The sequence below is a fragment of the Patella vulgata genome, chromosome 5 (genome assembly GCF_932274485.2).
Source record: "Patella vulgata chromosome 5, xgPatVulg1.2, whole genome shotgun sequence".
In the NCBI taxonomy this organism is placed as follows: Eukaryota; Metazoa; Mollusca; class Gastropoda; family Patellidae; genus Patella; species Patella vulgata.
This window is the reverse complement of record NC_065883.2, coordinates 60,520,351-60,538,031: the sequence shown is the minus strand read 5'-3', so window position 1 is coordinate 60,538,031 and position 17,681 is coordinate 60,520,351. Positions and strand designations below refer to the sequence as shown.

Here is a 17,681-nt window from a genome sequence, read left to right as displayed (position 1 = left end):
TTAAACCTCATTTAAATTGTTCCTTCTCCTGTAGGAAGTAGGCTACATTGATTACATCAGTTCAATAAAGTCAACTAGGCCTAATATTGAAAAATAAAGCAAAATATTAATTATTTGAAAATGTCACAACCTATAGAAATGTATAAAAAGATCCTAATATTGAACCTTCTAATAAAATCAAATACGACTTAGAATATTTGATAGTAAAGGAAAATACAGATGAAATGAAATGGGGTTTAAGATCCTACTTTTCAGCACCGACTGGCGGAATGAAAATGGAGGCGGCTAAGATTCCCCGCCCTACTCTTATATCAAATCCCAACTGTCACAGGTTCTTGGTTGTTCGTCCCATCCTACCAACTACACAGCTGTCCTTGTCAGACCCTCTTGTCCTGCCCCAGACAAGGTTGTGCTAAACCGATTGAGCATCTGCTGAAATTGGTCACATATTCATGGTAGATTCCTCTACTTATAGTAAAATCGGCATCGAATGCAGGGATATTCTTTCAGCCATGTAGTCCCGACATGTTCTACGTGGATTGGCATATGTCTGAAGAATAAGGGAGCCAGGAATTATGGAGATTACTTTATGGGGAAAAATCACAACTATCTCCTCGATACAATTTACACCGTATAAATCTCTCCACACTAAAATCTCTAACAAAATGTTGGTTGCTTTGAGTAATTTTACCAAATGCTAATAACCATATAATACTTATTTAGAGAGTTGAATTTTGTTCTTGTATGCATGGGCGTCACACATGGGGGGTGGGGGTTAGGCCCTAACTCCTATTCATTTTTCAACAATTATTAGGATTAGGTAAGATTCTATGTGTATAAAACCTGTACACATCCCAATATGGTTTACATTGCTAAAATAAAACACAGAGAGAATCATCCTGAAAACGTGTGAAGTGAAAAGTAACTGTGTTCCATAATTGTATTGGTGTGATGTTTTAGTTTAACCCCGTTAAATATGCCAAAACAATGTTTACAGAAGACTGAAACTTTAAAAAAAAATTATGGGGGTGCCCCCCCCCCCCCGCAGTGGGAGGGTGGCCCTCCAACACTCTCCCTATCGCGCTACATCCGGCATCACAGATTGTCAACATTTTATATAATTTCATTTGCGGACCCCGCCAATATATATGTTTAACGTTCTATTTTTCTGCACCAACCGGTATAATGAGCGAACGCCATGCAATGTGCTATAAAGGGAACTTTCATCGTTCAACACCGGGATAGAATCCAGCGCCAAACTCACCACTCTCAAGGGCGCGTATCATTCTCTTAACAAGGTTGTGCGATGTGAGAATCTTTAGTAAATATAAATATTTCCACGGAGACGGACATACAAAAAGAATTTAATAAAACACCTACTGAAACCGCCCAGTTTCATCTTTTATTTTTAATTTGTAAATCAAAAATATATGAATAAAAAATAAAGTAATAAAGTATCAAATAAGAAAAATATATACATCATTTAGTTGTTAAAAAGACTAGAGATATTTCACAACACATTCAAACCAATAACAAGTTTATAACAAAGTCTTGGAGTCTTTAGTAACACAATCTGTTTTCAATTCGAGGAGTTTCCAAACACTGGAGATATTGTGCCCCGCTGTCGAATTTTCAAACTTTCAAACTATTTCCTTGGGATATGGGTAAATTATAAAACAATTCCTTTAGTATTTAAGACAGGAGTGGGGTGTGGTATAAGATCCCATCGACACTTAATATTGAGGCTAACATACAGTAATTGTTTTGTTGGGGGATCATTTTGCTGCGTTTGCACCCACTATTCTTCGATATTTCCAACCCTTAAGGGATCATTTACGTGTAGTTTATAATCTTCAAGAGCCTCTGATTTCCATCCTATAGGAAAGACGCGACAAATTTCCTTGTCGGTCCCGCAGGCGCGAACAATCCCAAAATTCCTTCTTGGCCCCACATGGATTCCAAGCCGTTAAATCATGGTTGTTTGTCCAGTTTTCTAAGTCATTTGCAATGATTTCCCTCTTTTAGGACTGCTGTAACATAACTATTATCTATTTACGTAGGTAGCCATAATCTATTAAACTGCATTGTCCCGATATCGGATTCCCACAAACGTTGCATTTCATGTGTTAGACAAGCTTGGATTAATAAGTTAGATAAAACAATAAAATAACAGTTTCAACAATTATCATAACCCATTGTTTTGTGTGTAATTGTCCGTAGGTACTGGGGGTGGGGGGTGCGGGTGGGGTGTCCATGTTTGAGATGGTGATGCTGTATAATAGGGGTTTGTAAAAGAGGAGATCATAAAAGATTGATAAGGATCTTCACTGTGTTGCTGCGGGAGGTAATGTACTGGGGGGCGGTAGGGGTCGGGGTGGCGCATGGATGATAACATCACAGGGGCATCCGCGATAAAGGGAAATGGAAACACTCTATTCACTCCTAAAGAACCATGATTGACACTTCCAGGAATATCAGCATAACCACGATCTGTAGCACCACGATTAGGAGAAACCACGTAGGAGTTGTGCGGACTTAAGGAATGATTAAGGTGTTGTTTCTGAGATCTTATGGAATCGCTACTTCTGTAACCAAGGAGATCTGCTAACACTGGGATGTTTTCAAACACGGGATGAGCCTTTGGATGGTGGACAGAAGATGGAGTCATCCCACTGGAATGATGAGGTGAGTATTGGTTGGGTAAGACAGAGATGTTGTTAGGGAGTTGGTGGTAACTATTCATTAACGGCGAAGCGTTGTGAGGAGAACCATTTGCGTCTCCGTTACTCTTTGGATCCTGGAATGCTGAAGTTGTCTTGGAATGAGAGAAGCGGTTAATGGACGTGTTGAGCATTGCTGGAGATATGACCTTATTTGGCGGTGATACCATGTCATATGCCGTAAATAGAGAAGCAGCATTGGCTTTAATGGCAGTTGTTGACATTTTCTGTTGCGTCTGCTGCTGTTGTTTAGGGCGGGATTTTTTCTTGCTTTTCTTTGCTTTTAGAACAGTCTTTTCGAATCTTTCTAACTCATCAATTACACTTTTTAAAACAACATTTGGAACCATTTTCGGTCCATCAATATCTGCAGGGGAGTTGGGTTTACTGTCTTCAGTCTGTGGTGGCGTACTGGGTTCACTTTCTGCAGAAGTCGGACTACCAGAACTTTCCGTTGAAGAATTTCCTTTCCGTTTAGGATTATTGATGACATCTTTTCTTCTGCGATTTTGGAACCAGATCTATAATCAAGAACAGAATTATGTTATTTCCAACTTGGCTTTACTGAATTTGTGCAATTAACGTAATTCAAGACATAACGCTGTAATAGTATGTAATGCAAAGGTTATCAATGCATATCCATGATGAAAATTGAAACTAGTATGTTTCATTTAGAAATATCAGAATCATCCAAAATCTTGAACTATTTTGACGGGGCAGTGGCGCTGTACCCACAAATCAACGCTATACAGAACTTCATGTATATCTACTATCTTATAAAAATAAAACATTTTGATAGACATCAAAATGATTTAGCTGTATGTTATTCTATACCAAAAAGATATTATTCCGTTGTATACCAATATCTTTTTTGTCTTTTTTGTCTTTTTTTAGAAAAAATCGGGGGAGTGTATTATGACTTACCTTAACTTGTTCCCGTGTAATTCCTACACGTTTAGCAATAAGTAATTTCTGGGTACTGTTAGGATAGCGAACCTTCTCGTATATACCACTTAATAGCTCTAATTGATATCGTGTATAACTGAGTCTTTCTCGTGGTGGTGGCGGAGTAAATGGTCGATATTCTGTAATCAAAAGAAAACAAAAATTATTACCATCCGACATAAATTTTGATAATTTCATTGATCGTCTACAAGGCAGACTTGGTTTTAGGAAAGAAAAAAACCTCAAATTTGACTATGGTGCACCTAGAATTTATAGAGCTTAGAATGTTGCAATTAGGAGGAAAATACAATTACATTATTAACATTCCGGATCATTCCGCTATTCCCTTTGAAAAATAAAATTTAAAATCAATTTGCGTTTAAGATTCCACTATTCTCATTGAAAAATTAAAATTAAGGATCAATTTGCGTTTAAGATTCCGTCGTTATCTTTGAAAAAATTTAATTTCGAATAAATTTGCGTTTAAGATTCCACTATTCTCTTTGAAAATTCACAGCCGCAACAAAGTCTTTCAAATTAGTCATCTTCCTACGGCAGTATCCGATTTGGATATACTTTTCCGCATTACGTCAGAATCCGATATGGCTATACTTTTTCACATTGTGTCATATCAATATAATACATCATAAAAAATTGTTGACAACCATCATGATATTGACTTACCATCATCTATCTCCTCATCATCGTCGGATTTGTCTGTTATTTTATCATAACTTGATGGCGCCTGAGTCCAATGAACGAGGGTATTGTTTCCGCTATCCCCCGGGGCAAGGGCTGGCCGACTGGGATTGAGATGTGTTATGACTGGCGGTGACGTACATGATGAATTAGAATCGGATGATTCGTAATGTCTTAATCCTGAAAAAAATAAACAAATGCGTAACATGTCATCACCTTTTTATTTTATTGGCCTGTACGTCTAGTTATGGTGTTGGTTTACTTTCTGCGACCTGTTTCATTATCCAAAACAACAACATCTAAGTTTTTATCATACCCATGATTTTGACAAAAAAAATATTAACCCTGCCTCAGACCTTGTCTGCGATATCTCCATGTGTGGAAGCAGATGTTAAAGTCAATTTTTTATATTAAAAGAAAATCCGCGCAAATAATGTCAATCTGATTCTGAAGGAATCTGACTTGCTGAAAGAGTTTAGTGCTTTGCTTAAAAAAAGTTTAATAATGGTTTTAAAATTTTAAAGATTTCATTGGAATATTTAAAGATTAGTAAAAGGTAAACGAAAATCATGTTGATTTTATTAATTTATACAGGGTTTTTTAGACAGCGCATCGTTTTAGTATAACTTTTAAAATTTTCGGCAAAAAGACAAGTTGTAGCCTAATTAACTCTAAGACACACTAACATGTTTAATACTACTTTGCTAAATCTTAAGAATAATAAGATTTAGGTAGCATGTGTATATAAATTATTGTATATACACAATTAATGGACAACAAAGAGATTTAATTAACACAGATTAAAATACCGATATAAGTTGATAGATAATTAGAAACTATTGTCTTAAGATTATATGTTATTTTTAGATAATACTCTTATCTAATACTCCATTTTATTTTAATCTTTGAGTTTAATTTGTTTATTTATGTTTTACTCGGAGTACAATTTCCATCTTTCAGGATCGCTAAGTTCTATGAATTATACTAACTTTATATCCAAAAATGTCTTTCAACTCCTTATGATTTTGCAGTTTGGAAGAGGAGAGACAAAACAAATTTTCAACTAGGCTTGTTCAAAAATACCAATTCAGATTTTTAAAATTGTTAACCGAACTTATACACAGACAGCCCAAAATACACAAACCTACATGCAAATTATTCTCACAAATGAAATACATATACAGAATAAACAAATCGAATTCACATTATACAGAATAAACAAATCGAATTCACATTATACAGAATAAACAAATCGAATTCTCATTATACAGAATAAACAAAAAGAATTCACACAGGCTTACTGTATCTAAATAAGTAACACATTGAATACACAAACACCATTTACAACTATTCATCACAAATGAAATATAGCCAGTTTCTTTACAAATTATTTAATTTTTCGTGGCTTTTAAGATTTGATTAAAACAAAAATGTAATATTACTGACATAAAAACGCTTCATAAATTCCTGATCAATTTACGTAAATTGTTATTGAAAACTGTCGACGTAAACTCCACAATTTATTTTATCTACTAAAGGAGTAAATCTAATATCCCGCGTTTTAAATTAAAATATAAAAGAGAAATTTGTGGAATTTGCTCAGTTTCAATGTATAAAATTTACCTTGCGTGTTGTGAACAGGTCGAAGACTTTCTGTATGAATCATAATTGTTAATGTTGATCAGTTCTTATAACTCAAAATACAGCCGAATAAATTGCACTTGTGGTACAAAGTCAAATGACTGACCACCGAAAAGCAAGCACCTTCGTGTCATAAGCTCTCCGATACAATCTAAAAGATTAGTATTACACGTGTGGCTAAATCCTCTCTAAAGGTAAGTCCTAATCGACCTGAATTCGTTTCCTGGGTCCTTGTTGTTCGCACCCAATTCCAATTTTGCACCAATTATTCAATCTCTCCTTGTCACTGTAGGTATGTTACATCACAAACGATCATGACACAGACGTATTCGCAGCAGTTAATGAAAATAATTATCCTCGAATTTATCCACAGACATTGAGTTGTCAAAATATTGTAGCTGTCAACATTGAAATATTGATAAACAAACTGTTGAACTGAAGGGAGATGTTGATCGGTGACCTCCCTCCGACTGGACGACTTGCTGTCTGAACCAAGGTGAGGTGGATCGCACCTTTTAATGACTTCTTTTACCTACACCACCGTTAAGCCAATCAACACATTCTTAAAAACTTAAGATTAAGGAAGGCATCATTACCACCATAAAATCTTATCCGTAGTTACACAGTACACGTGCTTGATAAACGTCGATCTTGTATATTTTACACATCTACTCAACTTAGTATATATATTTCTGGTAGTATATCAAAACTACAGGATTACAAATACATTAAGACTCCTATCTAAACTTGCGCAACCACCGATTGAGGGAGGATTTACTAAATGTGTTAACTGGTCATTTTCTGAATTTTCTGATCAATATATACCTTTGAATCTATTGTCCAATCTAATCCCGACCACTCAACAACAAAGGACCTTTCTTACAGGTTAAGTCATTAACGAGTAGGCCATCTTATGGTCACCGTTGCGTAAATTTTTCGCTTAATTGTCTTTTACCTTCTTAATACCAAACAGTTACCTTTTATATACATACTTTACATACTGGTCATTGAAATAAACACAAACCCAACAGAAGAAATAGTGGGGCAAAGAGTACATTATCGTAGAGGGTTGTTAACAGGGAGCGATATTAACGCCCCGGTTTTCCTTTCTGAACGTTATTGAATAACCAAAAGCTAGTACATGTATATAATTCAGAAGGTTGAATTTTTGGCAAACGATATATTAAATAAACAAACATAACATTAATTTGATTTCTGATGTTTTGAGTTTTTAAACAATTAAATGAAGTTACTGTGTATTTCGAGAGATTAACTATAATGAACAAGATATGAATCGATAATTGAGATCTCTTTTCTAATCCAAATGTTTCGCTTTCAATTTTTTAACATCAGTTGACTAGTTTCTGATGTTCTCAATTTGTGTATGATTAAAATCAAGCTACTATGTATTTTGAGAAATTTATTATAATGTAAATCGAAAGTGTTGAAATTAAGATCTTTTTTATAGTTCAGACATTTAACAAATGTTTCGCTTTCATTATTTAATATTAGTTAGCAATTAGAAATAAAGAAGTAAATATCTGCCCGCTGCAGGTAACAAAAAATCTGTAAGACAAATTTCATATCTTGACCAGTTTCAGATCCAACCAATTATACATCCCTATCGCCATGTGCTCCACAGAACAATACGTATCATGATGATGTAACTTCTGAAGCTTCTTCGTCCCCCACTTTAGATACGTTATTTGACTTTGATAAGAAATTCAGATAAAGTGCAACTAAATTCCTTGGTAGATCAAATTAGTCTTCAAGTTTTGATGTTCGTTCTAGCAACATTGATTAGGAACTGACACGATGTAACGCGATTGTTTGAACATAAAGTAATAAAGAACAGACATATTGGAAACAATTGTTTATATCTAAGCTACATCATGTAGTTAACATTATTTTATTACTCGGAAGCCGAAATTAATTGTAAATATTACTTGATACGTACTTAATGACATCAAGGCACTAGATACGTTCTTAAAAATATTTATGCCAAAGCAAAAAGTCAAACTTTAGTGTTCCGTGTCTGTCTATCAAGAATCGTCGGAATTCTGCAATGGTCCGCTTGTTTTAATATACAATCAAAATGATGCAATCTGATTAAAATACAGATCTATATTTCGTTTCGTTTTTTATACTTTCGATGGCCTACACTACATGAAGTGTCGTAAAGACAAGTAAAAAGAAATTTTGAACTATAAAAACGAAACGAAATAGGATCCGTGTTTTAACCAGATTGAAAATGAAGTGAATGATCATAACTGGGTGATAAACTGCGACCTCCGATAGCCAAGCACTTGTTTCCAGCCCGGTCTAACATACTGTTTAATGGTATTTAGTAATTGAACACATTAAAAATAAATACAACAGTTCTCTGGAAAACAATTACTTGTTTATTTTTCATTTTGAGTCTCCCTTTTTTGCTTCCGAAAAAATAACCCGATACATATTCGGAAAGTTCTATGTATTTGCAATACCGCTACATTTCCCTACTGAGGCTGATGATAGAACGGTATATGTTCTGTTGGATGACTGATCAATATTGTTCTTTTCAGAAGCAATGTAGATATCATTACGTTGTATAATATACCCGTGATGGATGTCCTTATTGTTTCTGGTTTGAACAATCTGCATCACATACTAATGCAGTATTAAATATGCATGGCCGCAACTAGCTCGGAGCATCGAGGAGGACGGGAAGTATTCTCAGGGGTGCTGTAAAATTGACAGACAATATATATTTATTTTTTTTTTATGTTCGACAATATTTTCACGGGGGGGGGGGGCGAAACGTTTTGCCCCACCTGCACCCCCGCCCTAGTTACGGGCCTGTAAATATATGCACTTTCTGTGTCTTCGTTATTGTAACGGTGTTCTAGAAAAAGGCCTGGCCTGCTTCGTAAACATACTCGTACACGCTAGTACAACTGTATTGCAAAAGCAACGGACAAGGTAAGATATTCTTACACATCATATCTAAAATTTGAATGATTTCATAAAAAAAAACTGATAACATTATGAATAACTGAAATTGACAATGGGCGCTGCTGCTGTTGAGGATTAGTAAGACCTTTTTTGTCAAAATTGACAATGGGCGCTGCTGCTGTTGAGGATTAGTAAGACCTTTTTTGTCAAAATTATAATTATCCATAATTTTGTAAAGTTCTTATGAATTCATTTAAATTTTGTATATGATGTTTAGAATATGTATAACGTATTTTCCTTGTCGGTCACATTTTGCAATATTGTCTGAGCTACTGACAAAATAACGTTCTTGTCCTTGATTAGTAAGACCGCTTTTGTCATTATTTCAATTATCCATCATTTTGTGAAGTAGAACTTGATATTTTAGCTAGCAGGCTATATTGTGTTTACAAATTTTAAATCAGGATGACATTCAATTCTCGGACGAGTTTTATATTGAATTCTCCGAATGTCTGTAGGGCCAGCTTACACCATGGCATCTTCATAATTATTATTGAAAGAAAAGAAAACATATATAGATTGTACATAGCCCCGAAGAAATACAAACCATCACAAAATCTATCCAGAGACATATTCTTATTAATGTATCGGATATTAACATATGGGCCGACAGCTTAGATATCAAAATCGTCATTTCTGTTATTTGATTAAGCTGCTATGTATTTTCAGAGATTTACAATAATGGTAAAAAAAAAATTAACACATATTTTTGTAGTTTAGACATTCGGCAAATGTTTTACTTTTATTGTCTAATATTGCTTAAAAAGTTGTAAATAATTAACTGTCCATGTGCTCAAATTTGTGGGCAGAAAAGATAATTATATAGTTGGAAATCAGAACGCTATAGGCATACACATTATATATTTAAACTGTTCAGTTGACCAAACGTCCAAAACAACTTTTGAATGGATACCCTTTTTACACCACCCACAAAATTATAAGGTGTGTATCTTTAACAGCAATCTAAGAGCAAAGGTTCTTTGTGTTGTAACGATTATCTACGAGTTATGGTTATCTAAAATAACACATGGCAAGAAAAATATTGACATAGTTTTGTAGAAAATTATAGTTGGGTGCCTTTAAGACAAACACCGCTGTCGCATCTTTATCTTTTGCATCTTATTGTTGATTCTAAAATCACAACAGTTTAAGATAAGCTTTAACAGTTTATCTAAAAAGAACACCTTTTTATAATTTTACCTCTGTAATTCATTTTGAATTAAACATCAATTTGATTACGCCCTTGTAACCGATGGAAGACAACCTTTCTGAATTGCTTTACAGAAGCTTAAACTAATTAAACAAAGGAGTGTAAGGGTCGCATCGACCTGTTCCTAGAAGTATCGAGAGATTATCTAAGGATTATCTCTACTTATCTCACCGAGAGTATTAAAGTGGATTTTATTGATTGCTAAATCGCAGGATTATTGCTTAATGTTTTGCAAATAACCGATTAACTTATTAGCTTGACGAACGGTAACAAGGTTACAGTGCCAAGTTCAGTTCGTATAAAAATTCCAAGTTCAAATGAAAAGAAAATCTTTATGAAAAGCGAAGATATTTATAAATCTATATCAAATGTATTGCCGTCTAATGTACAATCAGACAGTTCTTTATTTTACTGAAGTGGACTAGCTTTCATTTTTCCGAAAAGAACTAACATATTATTTATTGTTCAATTGTTTATTTTGTATAATTTTATAGTACCATTTTTTATTTCACAGCCATTTTTGCTACCACAACTCACATTGTGTAGTATTATTATTATTATATCACAAAATAGTTTTTATACATAACTCATATTTTATAGTATTATTTTTATTTCACACATATTTTGTAGTATTATTTTGCTATATATATCTCATTTTTAGTATTATCATAACTCACATGTTTATAGTATTATCAATGAAATGAAATGAAATGGGGTTTAACGTCCTACTGTTCTGCTCCTAAACTGGGCTAATGAAGACGGGCATACACCATACAGTGTGCTATGAGGGAAATTTTGCCCGGGCAGCGGCACTACGGCCTACTCTTATATCGAATTCCAACTGCCAAGGGATCTTTTACGTACACGGGACCTCGGTTTTTCGTCCCATCCGAACGACTTGACAGCTGTCCTTGTCAGGCCCTCCATCCTGCATCACTGAAAAGGGGAAACCACGCCGGAAAATCTGGATGAACTTTCTCGGCCAATGCAGGGATCGAACACCCGACCTCCACGCTAACGAGCCAGCGTCTTACCCACTTAGCCACGTGATCCCCTATAGTATTACACGGTATATCTCATATTTTATAGATATTATTATATTTCACAGTTAGTTTTGCTATATGTCTCATATTTTTTAGTATTATGTTTTTTTCACAGAAAATTGTGCTATGTCTCTCATATTTTATAGTATTTATTTTATTTCATAGATAATTTTGCCGTATATTTCATATTTTGAGGGATTATTTTTCTTTCACAGGTAGTTTTACTATATTTTATAAGCATTAACATTGTTTTACAAACAGTTTTGCTGCATATCTCATATTTTGTAGTGTTACTTTTGTTTCACATAAATATAGTTCTGCAATATTCTGTTGTATTATTTCTGCTTCACGAGGTGGGAGCCGCAGTGGCTAAGTGGCTAAGACGCTTGCTCACTAACCAGGGAGTCCCTGGTTCGATCCCAGTGTTGACCGGGAAGTCCTTTGTTTTATTTAACATGGTTTTTCCCTTGTCAGTGGTGCATGGCGGAGTGCCTGACAAGGAACGGCGCCTATGTTGAGAGGGGACGAAAACCCGGGGTCTCGTATACTCGTTGGCATGCAAGTAAAAGAACCATGTGCATTTGGAATTTGATGAATTAAGTGCAAAGTAAACACCGAAGAATACAAAGCATCACATTTCTCAATAACAATGTTTGAATACTCAACTAAATTAGTTAATAACTAAAATTATAATGACAAGTGGCGTAAGCGAAATATTATTCGAGAATATCAGAGCTTGAACTATTAGAATTTCTAAATTAATTTGCATTCAATAAAGAGTATAGCTGAAGGCTGGTTAATGTCGACAGCTTATTCTGGCTTGCATGCCATTGATCTATTGTCACTTTAGTAATCCTATATTTATTAGCTTTGAGTTATTTGTCCCTGGTTTATGCTATCCGAGGGACTTGTGGAAAGCATTATCATATTCCTATATTCGGAGATATATGATATTTTTTCCGAAGAAATCTAGACTTCCATGTTCTATTTAATGTTGGATCACAAGTCCCAAAATGCATGGCTAAATCCGATATTTAAACAATATAATTTCTTAAATAAGTTGCTCAACCCCTTTAATCAAATTTTGCGAAATGGGGTTTAACGTCATACTATTCGGCTCCGACTATACTAATGACGACGAGGACGCGCCATATACGAAATGAAATGAAATGAAATGGTTTTTAACGTCCTACTGTTTTGCTCCTAAACTGGGCTAATGAAGACGGGCATACGCCATACAGTGTGCTATGATGGAAATTTTGCCCGGGCAGCGGCGCTCCGGCCTACTCTTATATCGAGTTCCAACTGCCAAGGGATCTTTTATGTGCACGCCAATTTGTACACGGGACCTCGGTTTTTCGTCCCATCCGAACGACTAGACAGCTGTTCTTGTCAGGCCCTCCGTCCTGCATCACTGACAAGGGGAAACCACGCCGGAAAATCTGGATGAACTTTCTCGGCCAATGCAGGGGTCGAACACCCGACCTCCAGGCTAGCGAGCCAGCGTCTTACCCACTTAGCCACGTGATCCCCGACACGCCATACAGTGTGCTATGAGGTTATTTTGCCCGGACAGCGGCCTTACGGCCCACTCAAACGTGTACACGGGACCTCGGTTATTCGTCCCAGCTGACACATACTCGCCTTCTGGAAAATCCGGGGAAACTTCTCGGCCACACCGGGGTCGAACTCGGACAACCTGGTTAGTGAGCCAGCGACCTACTAACCGAGTCACCACTGCTCCGCAATTTAGCGATAATTTCAGAATAGTTCAATATTATTCGTACCATTTCAAAATTCAGTTTTGATTTATTACCAGAAATTACGCTTAATATTATCATCTTACATTATCCTATAAACTGTATTATTAAAGATCCACAGCGCCAGTGTACAGACTAAAAGCAAGAAAAGCAATAAAATGAAATATATTTTAATAACCTTACTTTTATAAATGTTATAACAAATATACTTTTAATAATGTTACCTATATCTAAAGAAATGTAAATCTGAAAAATGGTGTTATGATACAATTAATTATCAATTAATGGTCGTTAGGCCTATACAACAGGACCCAGAGTAAAATTTGCGCCCCTTCACCTGCACCCGGGGATGCTCCCTCGTCCTGCACTAATTAAAAATGATCGTTTGTCGTTTCGATTTGCTGTGATCTCCCAAAATGTTAGCTCTATTAATTGATCAAATAAAACATGCATTCACAAGGGAATACGGAGAAAATATACAGAGGTCAAAGAAAACTCCGCGTTTACGGCGGTTACCCTATTTTAGAGGGCATAGGAGTTAAGTGAATAATTAATGGTTGGCAATTTTGACTTGGTTTTCTGCACACAAATTCCAACACAAATATTTCGGTATTTACATCAGCTCGAATAGGCATTAGTTTTTTGAATCTAGAAATGTTCAGATCAGCTAATTCTGCTATGAGAATCAACGTGGATTCGGACAACACGCTAATTGGGAGATTCATGAGAATTTTTATGCTATTTAAAAAGTGACAGGTTAGTTACTGATGTGACGAGTTAAGGGAAGGTGTGAGTGGGGGGGGGGGGGGTTAAAAGATTAGTAGATTCGTTCAGTTTATTTCTATTAGTTCTACCCCCCCCCCCCCAACACACATACACCTCATGCCAAAAATAAAATAAAATAATATTAAAACAAAAACAAAAAATTATAATCCGGCCTACCGACCCTGTAAACATTTATTTTTGTTTTGGCCTAAAATAATAAAACATGTTTTATCATTTATATTTAAGCAGGTCACACTTCCCATAACAAATCCTAATTTCCCCATTGCTGTTTATTCCTTTACGAAATATAAACCAAAGTATATTTATGTAAAATATATAATTAAGTTTATTAATATCATTTTTTTTATTTTCAGTAATGTAAATTTCAACAACGCTAATAAAAGTGAGGAAACATCCGTTGAAGGGAGATAACTCGTTTAGCACCGGCTTCAAACATGGCCACCTTTGTTTGCATTGCCGATGTTTTGATCATTTGACGTAACTCAGAAGAACACCACTTCGGTATTGATTTTTAAAATTTAAAGAGCTGCGATGAAGTCGTGAAGAACTACACCAAACGAGAGAAGAGAATGGCACAAGGAACACAGAAATCCTGAGACAGCAAGGTAACCCTTCGATTGCAAGCGTGTGAATCATGATTATGTATTCAATGGTCGAAAATGGCGACTGCAAATGCGAGTTGTAACTACTAATACTCTCAGCTAAAAATCAATAGCGAACAATAATGTATGAGCTTGCCACTCTGAGATTTCACTTGACACAGCGGCATACTAATGTCTAAATTCAAGATATGATGTCGAGGGGATATACACCGGGTAAACCCGTATCGAGATGGGAGGCGGATTCGGATAATATTGACATTGAATATAAAAATCTGGATCAACCGAGGCAACAGTCAATGGTTAGTGAATGTTTTTCGGGTGGCAAAGGATGTGTGTTAAAAATATTGATGATTGGTGTCATCTTTGTGATAGGATTAATTTTTGGATATTTTGTACGGAAGACTGGACATAAAATCTTTATTTCACCAAGTGTTCAGTACCATGGAATATTACAGGACTACGACGCTGCGATCAGTAAAAAACTGCAGTCTAGGGTGACTCACGTTGACAATTACATTGACAGTATTAAAACATTAACATCACAATCTGATATCAGAATTTCTGGAATGGGAAATTTAAATGGTTTAGTAAAATATGTGGTTAACATGTGGACTACTTTTCACTTTGACACTGTCAAAGTGAAAAAATATAAAGTGCAGCTGTCTTATCCAGATTATACATCGCTAAACCAAGTGACAGTAAACTTAAACACTGCTGAAAATAAATCTCAAATCTTCCTCTCAAAATCAAATGCTTCTAACGAAAACGTAGCCTACCTACCATTTAATGCCTATGCAAAAAGCGGGGTCGTAAAGGGTCCGCTCGTTTATGCTCATTATGGACGGAAAAAAGATTTTGATATTTTGAATAATTTAAATGTTGAAGTGAATGGTAGCGTTGTGTTGATACGTTACGGTCGGATACATCCTGGAAACAAAGTGAAGCATGCCGAGGAGGCTGGGGCTGCAGGGGTTGTGTTATATTGTGACCCCGATGATTACACTGATGGTAGTGGTAACATCGATGGTACGTGGTGGTTGCCGAGTTGGGCAGTGCAGCTTTCCCATGTCCGATACAACCTGGTCGGCGACCCCAGTACCCCGGATTATACGGCGACTCCCGATTCTTCCCTTTCGAACAATAGCAACATGTTCCCCTCCATTCCGGTCTACCCGATAATGTACAGTGATGCGGACCAACTGATGTCCTTTATTGACAACAGTACATTGGTGCCCAGTGATTGGAACGGTAAATTAAAATCTGAATATTACGCGGGTCCAAGACGAGGAACTACTGACCATAACTATTTGGTAGAAGTAACAGTGAATAATTCTCCCGAAAAGCGATTTGTTTCCAATGTTATAGCTTCGATCAAAGGCAAACACGAACCTGATCATTTTGTTATAATCGGTAGCCATATCGATTCGTGGACACAAGGTGCTGTAGATGCAGGCACCGGATTTGCAATCCTAATGGATTTGGCTAGGACATTTTCAGATCAAATCGTGGAAGGGTGGAGACCAAGAAGAACTATCATATTTGCTGTTTGGGACGCTTCCAAATATGGACACATCGGTTCCTATGAATGGGTCCAAGAGTACGAGAAACAGCTAGGTACCGGCGCTGTTGCTTACATTAATCTGGACTCTGCCATAAGAGGTAACTACAGTTTCTATGCCGAAAGTAATCCTTTGTTGTACGATGTTATTTACAAAGCAGCCATGTCAGTAAACTGCGTCGACAGCCATCAAAATGAAATGAGTGTTTATGATATGTGGAAACAAAATTTCCGCAGCACTGAAATTCCGAACAGACCCGAAATTAATGGTTTGGCAGGAGACAGTGACCAATCCCCATTCTCCTACCGTATCGGTGTGCCTTCCATGTCTGTAGCTTATACCTACGATACTAAAACTTACTCGAAACTACCTACTTATCCCGCATATAGTACTTTAGAGGACACGCTAGAATATCTTCAAACTTACATTGACGCGAACTTTACCCGCCATATTGCTGTCAATCAAATCTTAGCAGACATCGTTCTGCAGTTGGCAGATTCAGCGTTGCTTCCTTTCAACATTACTAATTACATCCATATTGTTAAAATGGGACATAGGTGTTTGAATAAGTACCAAAATGAGTTCCAAGACGCGTCTATTGCTCTTGACGAATTGAATAGTGTCATTGATACGTTTATCAACTCCACGCAGCAGTTCCAGAAAAACTTTACAAAGACTGGCATCAGTGAGTATCAGTTGCATTCAAAAAACGAAAAATTATTGCATCTGACCCGCGCTTTTATAGTGGAGAGAGGACTACCTAACCAGTCCCAATACAGAAACTATTTGGTAGCTCCCCACGTGGAAAATATTAACGAAGAAACTGTTTTTCCGGGAATTGTAAGCGGCGTGTTACACGGGAAAACGACGGGGGACTGGGACGTCTTGCGACACCAGGTTGCGATTCTAACAATAACGCTACAACGTGCCAGTAGCATATTAAACGACGAAATCCACACCCAGTCATAATATTTTATAGCAAGAAGCGTGCTGTGTCTAAGAATTGACATTTTGTGTTGTTGTTTTTTTTTTTGAATGCATAATTTGAAGCTGAAATCCCATACCTTTGCTTTTTATAGACATAACAATACTTTTTATTGGCTTTCTTGAAAGATGTGCTGATATTATCTTTTGGGGGATTTTTCTCACAATGTTTTCTTTTTTATTTTTTTGTGTATAGTCTTTGTCTCTATATATTGTTCGTATAGAAAATGTGGTCCAAGTTGTTAATTGTTGATGTCTATTAATATAATTAATAATCATAATTTCTTCCAGTTCATATGATAATAAAAGCTCGTTGTTTTCTAATTGTCATGGTCTGTCACGTATTTCTAGTTCACGAATTAAAGGAGTAATTGTATGTTGATAATGAAGTTGGCCAGCAACTTGGACAATATAATGATACTGTTTATATTCGATGATGAGAAACAGTCTAGTGAGATATATTTCCCTCGGGGAACTTCTCGTATTCATTGTAACTTCTTCCACAACGGAACGTGACGCTTATGTTGGTCCTGGCTATAAAGTTTGCCTGCTTGCTCATATAACTTCTAGACCAATTCCCCGGTAATTAGACTTCATTTAGATCAATGGTCTTGGCGGATGCAATAAATTACTTTATCATTTAGAATTAAGATACCATTGAGAATACTCTCTATACATTTGTCGACTGTCTGTCGGTGAAACAAACAAGGATTCGGTTCAGTAATTGAAATAACTTCG

At 36.1% G+C, this 17,681-nt stretch overlaps 2 protein-coding genes across 2 annotated transcripts; one reads left to right on the top strand and one right to left on the bottom strand.

Moving 5' to 3' along the window:
* Positions 1-74: 74 nt before the first annotated feature.
* Positions 75-4,374, bottom strand: LOC126821385 (homeobox protein ceh-36-like; the record flags this gene model as incomplete). The annotated part of the gene is made up of 5 exons (XM_050549796.1): positions 75-80; positions 2,354-2,628; positions 2,788-3,241; positions 3,645-3,805; positions 4,350-4,374. Coding segments are annotated over 5 exons (921 nt in total), but the record flags the coding sequence as incomplete, so codon positions are not given.
* A 9,849-nt stretch (positions 4,375-14,223) lies between these two features.
* On the top strand, positions 14,224-17,273 carry LOC126821235 (putative N-acetylated-alpha-linked acidic dipeptidase). Its single transcript, XM_050549611.2, has one exon. The coding sequence runs from the start codon at positions 14,589-14,591 to the stop codon at positions 16,926-16,928; it is 2,340 nt and encodes a 779-aa protein (XP_050405568.1). The 5' UTR covers positions 14,224-14,588; the 3' UTR covers positions 16,929-17,273.
* Positions 17,274-17,681: the final 408 nt, after the last annotated feature.